The 10,019-nt window shown below is 57.4% G+C and overlaps 3 protein-coding genes across 3 annotated transcripts; 1 reads left to right on the top strand and 2 right to left on the bottom strand.

Annotated features, from left to right (window-relative positions):
* The first annotated feature begins 458 nt into the window (after positions 1-458).
* BJ171DRAFT_514640 (uncharacterized protein) lies at positions 459-2,481 on the top strand. Its single transcript, XM_053111841.1, has 4 exons — positions 459-1,069; positions 1,322-1,411; positions 1,677-1,818; positions 2,023-2,481. The coding sequence occupies exons 1-4, from the start codon at positions 572-574 to the stop codon at positions 2,157-2,159; spliced, it is 867 nt and encodes a 288-aa protein (XP_052964355.1). The 5' UTR covers positions 459-571; the 3' UTR covers positions 2,160-2,481.
* A 38-nt stretch (positions 2,482-2,519) lies between these two features.
* BJ171DRAFT_514635 (uncharacterized protein) lies at positions 2,520-5,419 on the bottom strand. The gene is made up of 6 exons (XM_053111840.1): positions 5,156-5,419; positions 4,850-4,995; positions 4,650-4,720; positions 3,881-4,429; positions 3,310-3,475; positions 2,520-3,170 (listed from the first exon to the last, which is right to left on the bottom strand). The coding sequence occupies exons 1-6, from the start codon at positions 5,347-5,349 to the stop codon at positions 2,830-2,832; spliced, it is 1,467 nt and encodes a 488-aa protein (XP_052964354.1). The 5' UTR covers positions 5,350-5,419; the 3' UTR covers positions 2,520-2,829.
* Positions 5,420-7,269: 1,850 nt separating this feature from the next.
* On the bottom strand, positions 7,270-9,887 carry BJ171DRAFT_182520 (uncharacterized protein). Its single transcript, XM_053106080.1, has 7 exons — positions 9,671-9,887; positions 9,285-9,448; positions 8,773-9,011; positions 8,435-8,590; positions 8,103-8,234; positions 7,776-8,000; positions 7,270-7,571 (listed from the first exon to the last, which is right to left on the bottom strand). Exons 1-7 carry the CDS (start codon positions 9,778-9,780, stop codon positions 7,428-7,430), a joined length of 1,170 nt encoding a protein of 389 aa, XP_052964353.1. The 5' UTR covers positions 9,781-9,887; the 3' UTR covers positions 7,270-7,427.
* Positions 9,888-10,019: the final 132 nt, after the last annotated feature.

The raw sequence follows: 10,019 nt of genomic DNA, 5'->3' as shown, positions 1-10,019 counted from the left end.
GATCTGCTCAGGCCAGTGAGTTGGCGCGGATTGCGGGGACAGCGACGGGCTGTGTGGGCGTGCGGGTGCCGGGAAGGTTGGGGGAAGACGGCACACGCAGACACAGGAGCAGCGAGGAGCAAGCCGTGGCGGGTGTGCGGATCGGCAGGTCCGAGACAGGATCGGCGTCGCAGACTGGATCAAGGCAGGCGATGGCGGCCCTGGTGGAGGCGATCGACGACGGCCTTGGGCTGGGCGACGCAGCCGGCTCGAGTGCATTCGAGCCACTCGTGGCAGTGCGCTGTGGCAGTGCATCACAGGAACGTGCCACATGTGTGACAGTGCTGCGCGCCCCATCGCAGCTGGATCCTGCACAGAGACTGCGGCGGCGGCCGGCCAATCAGCGCCGTCTGCACACACACACACACACGGCGGCCATTTCGAATTCGCTCGTTTCGGTCTTGCATTTCCGAGCGTCATCTTTCATCACCTTTCATCACCTTCCATCTATCGCCTCGGCCATCTTGACTGTCGATCGCCTATCACCCGTCGCCCCGGTCGCTCAATCACACTCAGCCGTCGCGCACAGCTCATGAAATCGTTGCCCATGCAGCAGTCCGGCGCTGCCCGGTTCCTCCGCGGCCTATCGTCGTCCAGATCGCCTCTCAGCCCAGTCCTCACCCGCAGTCGCGCTGTCCCGGCGACGCTCCCATCGTCCTGCTGCTGTCCTTCACACAATGCCCGTGCCGTGCGTCTCTATTCGGCGCCTCAGCGACCTCCGTCGCCGCCACTCGGACTCTGTCCCTTTCCAAGACACAAGGAGTGCTGGTCCTGCCATACCGCTCTGAGCGCCGCCGATGTCTTTTGCCGGTCCTGCTCCAAGATCCAGCCCGTCGCCCTCGGAACGTCATACTTTGAGCTGCTATCAGCCCACACCAGTCTGTCGTGTCAACCCGGTGACTGCGACGGCGCCTCGGCCGAAGACTCGATTTTTTATCCCAAGTTTGCCCTCGACCTGCAGCAGCTCCGACGGAACTTTCTGACTCTCCAGCAGTCCGTCCACCCCGATGGATTCACCAAAAAGAGCCCGGTACGGCACGCATCTTGTGGGTTATGGGGCGGGGCTCTTGCCGCCAGGGCCGTTTCTGTCGCGGATACATGGTGCCGATGGAGAAGAGTCCACCAGATCCGAGATCGTCGCGTTTGCTATGCCACCGGTGCTTGGAGCGAGCCGAGCTCACGGATCGACCCGGGGTCTGTTCTGATCATGATTTGCTTGCTGTTGTGGTTGAATCGTTTTGCACCACCATGGACGACCAACCAACATTCGGGCGACTCGCAGGAGGAGCGCAAATACTCCGAAGTTCAGTCCTCGCTGATCAACAAGGCATACCAAACTCTCCGGGAACCACTCTCCCGAGCAAAGTATATGGTAAGTCCGTAGGCTGTGCTCGTCCCTCATCCTGGAACCTTGGTCTGCGAGTGTCGCAAACGGGAACAACAGCGATCGCAATGGCACCACAATTTGGCGCATTGGTGCTTCAGTCAGGCGACCGACCGATCGACCGACCGACTCGCTCCAACCCAACGGATTCAGGATGGTTTTGGAGATTCAGCTATGGCCGACTGATCGTCTGGTGGGTTGTGGTGCTGCTGGACTAAGCGGCGTATATCTGTACTCGCGCGTGTGGCTGTAGCTCGGCCTGTACAATGTCAAAGTCGAGGAGGGTGAAGCGCCAGTCAATCAAGAGCTGCTGATGGAGGTGATGGAAGTTCGAGAGGCCATCGAAGAGGCCGAGCGAGAAGAGGATCTGGAGGAGGTTCGCCAGGAGACGAAAGGTAGGAGCCCACCACAAGCCACGGCGGTGGATATTCCATGAAGGATGTTGAAAAAGCCGTCTTCAACTGCTGGCCGCTCATGAAGTTGACGGCAACACTTGGGAATACGCTACGGTGCGCTGACAAACTGGGCGAGTATCGGCATGGGGTCTGCTTGTCATCACGCTCATGCCCATTTTGTTTCCGCCGCTGAAAACACTGCAGCCAAAATGAACGAAACCATTGCCAGTCTGGATGAGGCTTTCGGCGCTGGAGATCTGACGCTCGCCAAAGCCCTCACCATCGAATTGCAGTATCGAGTGACGATGGAGAAAGCCCTGAAGGAATGGGACCAGCCTTGAGTGTGGCAAAGCCTTGGAGAAAGCCATCGGCCCAACGGCGAGCCAGATGATGCTGCTGCCAGACGCCAATCCTGTTTGGCTGCGATCTACTTTGGCCGATACCACACTCAACGCAACCAAGCGAGCCGCTAGGACCCTGTGCCCGTGTCTTGGACCCCTGTCCTTTCCAATGAGCCACGGCGTGTACATCAATCAATCAACTCACATCCACACTATCGGCAACCGAGCTGTAGCGGCACATGGATGCGCCATCCGTTGTATGGCAGCGAGAGTGCATCATCTGCGCCAATACAAAGCGATCCATCGCTCCTCTCCACACCAAGTTCGTTCGTCCGTTTGGGCGAAGCAGGAGTCAATCTAAGGAGCTGTATTACATCCATCGGATGCCGGGTGAGCCGAGGTATAGAGGCGACAACATGGATCTGTGCGGAGAGGCGGTGTGACAGCCGAGCGGACAGAGCCGACAAGGGGGTGGGTGTGGATGTGGATGTGAGAGCGGCAAATTGCTCCCGAGATAATGGTCGCAGGGCTGTGTTCAGTGGATCCGCACGATGCGGGTCGAATATGAGGCACGCTTGATGTCCAGATCGGCAAGCGGGCTGGACGCTGACAACCCGGCATTTGTGGCCGGGTTTCGCTGGAGATGGATTGGAATAGCGTCGCCTTCGCGCTATGTCGGAGAGGACTGGGTCGACTTCAGCCGCTCGATCAGGAGCGGATACACGCCCTGGTACAGCAGAATCTCAGTCTCTCTCTTTGCATTCTCGAAGCAGTTGTATGGAATGCGTTTGGTTGTGCCGGTGGTCTCGAACAGATCCTTGAGCTGCATACGATGGTCCGCCGACAGATTCAGCTCGAATGGCGCATCGTTGCGGATGAAGCGCTGATAGATGTCATTGAACTGAACGTGGTCCTCGGGACGGATGTACTCTGACTCTTCATAAGCCCGTGCGTTGCGTGCCCTCAACTTCTTGATGGCTGCAATAAACGACGTATTTTCGACACAAAACACTGGCGAGGAGCGTCCATGCCGGCGGAACGATAAGCTTGGGCACTGGGCCGTCTCAGAGACGGTTCTACCTGGCACATTCCACAGCAAGGTGCTGCACTGGAGCGGCGACATCATACCGTTGCATCAATCTCAACCTACCTTCGTTTGAGATCACACACATCTCCTTGAAGAGATAAGGATCGGACAGACAGCGCTCAAACGTGACGTTTTCGAGCGAATACTCGCTCAGCTTTCGCTTCCGGAGTACGGGAATCAATGGAAGCACGACAGTGACGAAATGAATGACGACCCACTGAATGACCAGCTAAGTGTCAGTATGGCGAAGAACATGGTGATTTGATATGGTGCCAAAGTCATTTCGAGTCGCATCCATTTTTGCACATGTGTTGGTTTAGTTGCACGGGGTGCATCGGCGTGGGGGGAGATTGGGTGGATCGCGAGACAGGGTTGTGGATCGGATGATGCGGAGTACGAGCTGCGTTAACATTCATCCTCAGCACAACTAACATCAATGGGGGACTGACAGCACAGCGACCATTATCATACGTTGACCATATCACACCACACAGCCCGATGAAAGCTGTTGATGGAGCCAGACTTGTCGACATCACCGATGCAACCGACCCAATCCCGACCCACAACCAGGATTTAATGGCGCAATTCTCGATCGACATCGATAGCGGCACATTTGGCTTTGACGATACTTTACCCACATGAAGGCCCGGAAGTAATACCCGACTTGCGGAAAGTTGTTCATGACCGCTCGCTGCCACACTGCAAAGAGCGGAGTGCACACCATGGCAGTTACAGCCGCCCGGAGAATCTCGACACGGATCGGATGCACGATCTTGAGGGCATGGATCTTCCAGATGACGATCGGGAACAGCACAAAGACGTAGAGGAGGCAGAAGCACACAAACGGCAGCATATATGTCGAGTGATCCTCGACGCAGACCGTGTCGGGCGAGCCGAGGGCGGCTGCCGAAAATGAAAGCCAGAGCTGGGCGCCGACGGTAAGCAGCACTGCCCCGATGATGAAGGCGAGGCCGCTGTAGTTCTTGAGGGCGAGAGAGTTGGATCGAATATAGGCGAGGATGGCGGTGGCCCGCTGGTTCAAGGTCGATGAAGTGCGGCCGATTGAGGGCCGCAGGGCCTCCAGGTCGTGCAATCTGGCGGCCGAGGGCATCTGCAGCTCGGCGATGTGGGCCATCGAGATCAGCCGCAGAAACCTGTAGAATATCGAGCTGAGATATCCGCTCTGGGAGAGCGCAGGAGCAAGACAAACACGGCCCAGCGGCGAGAAAAGCCGCCCGCATCAGCGAACTGTTCTCATCGAGCCGATGATCACTCCAGCCACCAAGAACAGCAGCCACGCTGTAGAATCAATCCAACATCGAGGGCAGCAAGAATCAAGCGCAGTGTTGGTTCTGTGTCCGAGCCTCCAATATTCCCGGACCAGCATGCTGCCGAGCCCTTACCGTGCCCAGCAAGATCATCCATGTGGTGATATGGCATGAGACGTTCTCAAAGGCAATCATGATGAGTATGCCTGGAGGTTGGTTCAGAAGCACAATCAGCGAGCGACGGGGTATAAGGTCAACAAAGGTGACTGCTTCGATCTGACCGAGTCCGACGCCAGTGGTTTCCAGCATCAAAGATATCGACAAGAAAGGTGTACCTTGTGCGCTGATGAATCCGCAACATGAACTGAACACTGTCAAGGTTATAGCCCGAGAGCCGATGCGCGCGTCATTGCGGTTGCGAATAAAGATGAAGAGACTGATTGATGATATCGTGGCAGACCAGATCGTTTGTAGGACGAAGGTACCGGCGATGGGCATGTGCGATGAGAGAGGCAGGAAATGGGTCGAGCGTCAGATGCAAGCTGATCAGACATGAGAAGCTCAAACAATTGAGTTTGATGTGGCTGATGGAGTTGCGCTGGCCAATCCAATTTGCCGACACTAACACCGTGGGTGAACAGCGACGGCCACCACACCGAAAGCGGGTGCACAATGCCCCACGACCAAGATTTGCCCGTTCAATCGCTTCCAAGGTATCGACGTCCAAAAGTGCATTCGGCCGTCGAAGGCAGCGTTGCGTCGATTGGTACTCGCCGCGGACTGTCGACCGCACGGACTCGCTGTTCATCCCAGCCCAATGTGGGGACTGGGCCATTGGTATTGGGGTATCGCCAAAGTCCTGCCGACGCCGCTGGCGCAAAAATATGACTTTGAAGTAAGCTCCCTACCTCAGCGTCCACATTAGCGTGACCAGAGCCATGATGATTTCGTGAGCCAAGGCTGAGTTTGGCGTCCAATAGGGTGAGTTGGCCATCGGTGCTCTCGTGCAGAACCACTTGCGGCCGGGAGATGGGTGGAGGTGCCAGTGTCGCCTCTGCCTTCTTGGGCTTGGATGCCAATGGATGTGTCTGGTGGGAGGGGGGCTGGACTCAACTTGAGATTGCAACCTGGATCCGAGAGCGATTTCAGGGTCAGCCAGATTATTGCAGTGTCCATGCGAAAACGGGGCAATGGGCGTAATGGGCGCAAGTCGAATGCGATACACATACAAGCGTGGGAATGTGGCGAGCCGCTGGGAAGGCGAGTGCCGGGAATGTGCCAGTCTTGGTGCCGATTTGCCGCGTGGGAATGCGAGGCGGTGGATCCTTGGCGATGATGCAGGATTCAGTCGTTGAAGAGTGAGGTAGACCACAACTCACGAGGAAAGCCTGTCGCTGACGACGTCGAGTGTTGATATCGGAGGCGGTTGGGTTGGATCGGACGAGGTGGGTGATCGTGATATTTTCGAGAGCAGCTGAGGAGGAAAGGAGTCGGCGAAGGAGCGAAAGGAGGAAGGGAACCACGGCACGATCGAAGTGGGGATGAGACGGATTTCTCGCGCTCCACCCTCACACGATGATCCGAAGGATGGTGTATATATGTGCGAGCCAGTTGAGCCGAAGGTGTTCGAAGCGAATACGCGAGTCTGTCGGTGGGATGTGCAAGAGTGTCTGCGACAGAGTGATTCGCGGCTGTCCAAGGACATATCTACTGCAAGAACAGAGATGGAGAAGGGGGGTCCCTGGCACTGGTCAACTCTCTTTGCATTGCAGTGTCAAGTCGAGTCAAGTGCGATATGGCATCGGCTGGCCCGCCCGTGCGACTGCAAGACGGATATCCCCAATCGCCAGCTCCAGCGTAGTGGCAATGAGCGGAAAGTTGCGAATGATGCAAAGGCTCGAGATTCCATCCGAGGCCGCCATATGATCAGGGGATGGCCGAGTGAGACAATCGGCGAGCGCGCAGGCGGATCAGTCGTGTGCGAACAGGTCGATCAGATTGCGGGGAGTAGTTGACGAAAGCGGTGGAATCAGTGATGTCGAGTCGGATCGACAGGCCGTTCGAGTGGCACGCCAAATGCAAATATGTGTTTTTGCCGTTGTTGTGGCAATTTCGGAGCTGTGATTGCGGGCTGTGAAAGTGCCATGGCGGCGCTCATATGGTCATTGCGCTCCTGTGGTCCTTTCGGTTCGGTTACTTTGTTCATTTGAATCATTCGCTGATCTGGTCTCTTCACTGGTTTGGCATTTGCACTCCTGCCGTCCTCCACCGGCTCTCGCTGTCCATGACCATCGGCGCCGGACACTCTCACAGGCCGATCTGATTGGTGTCTCCGACATCGATCAAGGGTATCCGCAAACCAGCATGATTGACCCCCTCGGACTCTGCCGCGCACACAACGTTGCCTCTGCTGCTTCCCCGAGGCACTGAGGCAACTGGCTCGGGGTGAGCCGATGCATGGCGGCCCTCGATTGAGAGCCAGTTTCCCCTGTCCCCACGGTACTTGGATTAGCCCCAGCTTGCACGTTGGCGTGCACGCCGGTTGACACCCGGGTCCTTTCCCAAGCATCGGCGTCCCAGTTGCACGGCCGGGCCATCGGCAGCAAGAGATGCCCATGCGCTTTCTACCGGTCTCCCGCGGTGACACTCGGCCTTGATTGACCTCGGCCCTCATTTGAAGCGCTTGCTGTGCAGTAATGCCGTCGCTGGCTCCGCATCGCTGTCTCCGCACCTCCCACGCCCTCATGACACCCTCTGACGCAACACTGACACTTTGGATGGATGTGGACTCTCGAGCGATCGTTGGCCGAGACGAGTGTATATGCCAAGAGGGAGAAGCAAAGGCATCTACGATCCCGACAATGGCCGAGCATATAGATCCACATTGGGTGCACTTGATGATGAGTCTGCTGCTCAGTTGGCAAACACCTCGACGACTCCATCCTCGTTCTCGAGCGACACGACGCGGTCCGAGACCTTGGCTGCCCATTCCTCGATACGGGCCTTGATCGTCTTGATCTGGTTCATGTCCAAGACGCGAGGCTGCACCCACGACACCTGGATTGCATCGAGTTGTGGTTGGAGCGAAGCACGGGTGTGGACACGTCGGTAGGAATACATTAGCGATTGAATGAACCCATCAGCCATCTCGCCGGCGCCATGTGTCGGTTCTGCTGTAGACTCACACGCGGACGAGCCGCTCGCACACGTATGCCAGGATGCACTGCAGCCCATGCAATATTGCCGCCCAGCAAAGGTTACCTCGACGACGCGATCGATCTCGTCAATCTTGCCCTTCAGGAGCCCCAGACTGAGCGCACGCATGACCAGATGCTCGACTTCGTCCATGGTCACGCGTGTCTCCGTCGAGATCTGCTGGAAGGTGAGGCGGCTGCGCTCCTCTTTCGATTTCCGGAAGACCATCTCGACGAGGGTCATGAGGCACAGCTTCTGGCGCAGGAAGGCCAGGGAGTTGGAGAGGAGGGTCTACAAGGGCCGCAGGGTACGCTGATTAGGCTGGTGCCCGCATGGTGCAGGTGTGTTGGCAGAGCGGCTCTGCTGCTGGGTAGGATGACGGTGCACACATACCTGCTTCAAAAACTCGGCGCTGCTCGTGATGCGGTTGAAGCCGTCAATGTCACCGGTGTTGTAGCAGAACAGCAGATTTCGTAGCCACTCGAAGGTGGTGCCTTTCAGCGAGTCCAGGATGGGGTGCATCAGCTGGGAAGCGATGTAGGAGATGTGTGCGATACAGCCCGAGTAGCAAGAGACGATGTACATCGACAGATGGTTGACCCGATGGCCCCGAGGAGATTGTGCGAGACAAAGAGCGAGGATACAGGGTCAGTTCGGGATGCTCGTCGTAACCCTCAGTCAGGTTCCATCGCACAATGCAGCATGCGCTTGAGCAAGATACAGACCAGCTCGCCAAAGTTATAGAGTCCAGCGCCAAAGATGGCACTCAGAGCCAGGTCATGGGCGCGCTCGACCTTCTCCTGGACACTCAGGTCGTCGAGCGAGACCGAGGACAGGTACAGGAGGGCGCTGTGATAGTACTGGGGATACGCAGCCGTGACCTGCATTGGGGACGAGGGAAAGGGCTGATGAGCACAGCGGGCACCATACTCGCACAGGGTTCGCTCGAGGCTATGGTACATGTGCTATCCGGACATGGATGTATCCATGTACGCCGATGAAGCTGGGCAGCTCGAGCGTCCTCAAATGGGTTGTGCCACTCAGGCGAGCGAGAGATACGCACTTTGTAGTAGTGAGCCGAAACGCGATAGAACGACGCATTGATGGTTGGGTCAGTTGCGGTCAGCTGCTCGAGGATCTTCTCGCACTGATCGATGGCGGCGCGGCAGCCGTCCAGATTGTCCGTGATGAGCTTGTAGTGGGCGGCCTCCATCGTGGCGAGCACAAAGGCATCTTTGGCTTGATCGTTGTCCTTGAGCTTCTCGGCATAGGCAGCCAGGAACTCGAGCGAAGCCTTGGGATCTGGATGCAGATTCGCGAGCAGATGGTGCGACAGATGCACGGGGTGCGCGCAGGTGAGGATGTGAGGGTTTGCGAGCAGAGCAATGCGGCTGTCAGTAGCGAAGATTGGTATCGCAAGTTGATCCTTTCACCGAGCGCGCTGGTCGGTGTCCCCGACTACAGGCTCAACAAGCATGGCGAAGCACACTCGGCGATGCAGCGAACAGGCGTCTGTCCCAACCGTCGGCATGTGGAAGGCCAGACATGCTCGCAGGACGCCCGAGCGATCATTACCCTTGAGCTCCTTGCTGGCGCGGGCGGCAAACTGGATCAGACTGAGCTTGTTGATGTGCTTTTCCCAGTCCGAGATGAAGTGCTCGCACAGCGGGATCAGGAACTGGCCAGCGCCAGGCAGATCCTGGAACTTGGCCAGCGCCAGGGTCAGCTGATGCCACAGCCTGAACAAAATCACCCGGTGAGTTGGTTGGGGAGTTGGTTGGTCGGAGAGTCGGTTGGTTGGTGAATCAGGAAGGAAGATGCATGGTCAGATCGGAGCAACGCTGATCGGCGACCGTATCTGTGCAGGGAAATGCTATCGTGCAGGACGATATCTTGCACAGGATGGCCAAGTGCCAGGCCACCGATATCGATGGACGGTGGACACGATGGAAGACGGTTACTTTTTCTCGTAGAGGTCGTTGAAGGCAAGCAAGCCCGCCCGGACGTCGGCGCTGGAGGCTGACTGGGCCTGCTGGTTCAGGAAGCTGGAAACGTCGCGATCGATCTCCATGGCAGCGGCAAGACAGGAGTTCTGAGGATGCGATGGAAGCGAGACGGCTGGGTGCGGTGGAGGCGAGATGGAGGATCGGGACGAGATGGAGGATCAGGATGCGATGGAGGATTGGGATGCGAAGGAAGGACGAGCTTTCCCCCCTGCCCGAGACGGACCAATCAGCGGCGGCGGCGGCGGCGACCAGGGAGTGCATCACGTGCATACTGCGCACGCGTGTGTGTGTGGTTTCGATTCCG

This window comes from Polychytrium aggregatum, assembly GCF_025602895.1.
Source record: "Polychytrium aggregatum strain JEL109 chromosome Unknown BJ171scaffold_32, whole genome shotgun sequence".
Lineage (NCBI taxonomy): Eukaryota > Fungi > Chytridiomycota > Chytridiomycetes > Polychytriales > Polychytrium > Polychytrium aggregatum.
This window is presented reverse-complemented; position numbering and strand designations above follow the sequence as displayed.

Bases quoted from the DNA above. Each gene is read 5' to 3' on its own strand.
- BJ171DRAFT_514635 (XM_053111840.1), bottom strand. From the start codon at position 5,349: ATGGCCCAGTCCCCACATTGGGCTGGGATGAACAGCGAGTCCGTGCGG. The intron at 4,430-4,649 runs GTAAGGGCTCGG...GCGCTCTCCCAG, and splicing joins GGATGATCTTGCTGGGCACG to AGCGGATATCTCAGCTCGAT. The intron at 3,476-3,880 runs GTAAAGTATCGT...ACTGACACTTAG, and splicing joins ACTTCCGGGCCTTCATGTGG to CTGGTCATTCAGTGGGTCGT.
- BJ171DRAFT_182520 (XM_053106080.1), bottom strand. From the start codon at position 9,780: ATGGAGATCGATCGCGACGTTTCCAGCTTCCTGAACCAGCAGGCCCAG. The intron at 9,012-9,284 runs GTAATGATCGCT...ATCTGCATCCAG, and splicing joins CGCCAGCAAGGAGCTCAAGG to ATCCCAAGGCTTCGCTCGAG. The intron at 8,235-8,434 runs GTCTGTATCTTG...ATCGCTTCCCAG, and splicing joins TCTATAACTTTGGCGAGCTG to CTGATGCACCCCATCCTGGA.
- BJ171DRAFT_514640 (XM_053111841.1), top strand. From the start codon at position 572: ATGAAATCGTTGCCCATGCAGCAGTCCGGCGCTGCCCGGTTCCTCCGC. The intron at 1,070-1,321 runs GTACGGCACGCA...GGCGACTCGCAG, and splicing joins GATTCACCAAAAAGAGCCCG to GAGGAGCGCAAATACTCCGA. The intron at 1,819-2,022 runs GTAGGAGCCCAC...AAAACACTGCAG, and splicing joins GGTTCGCCAGGAGACGAAAG to CCAAAATGAACGAAACCATT.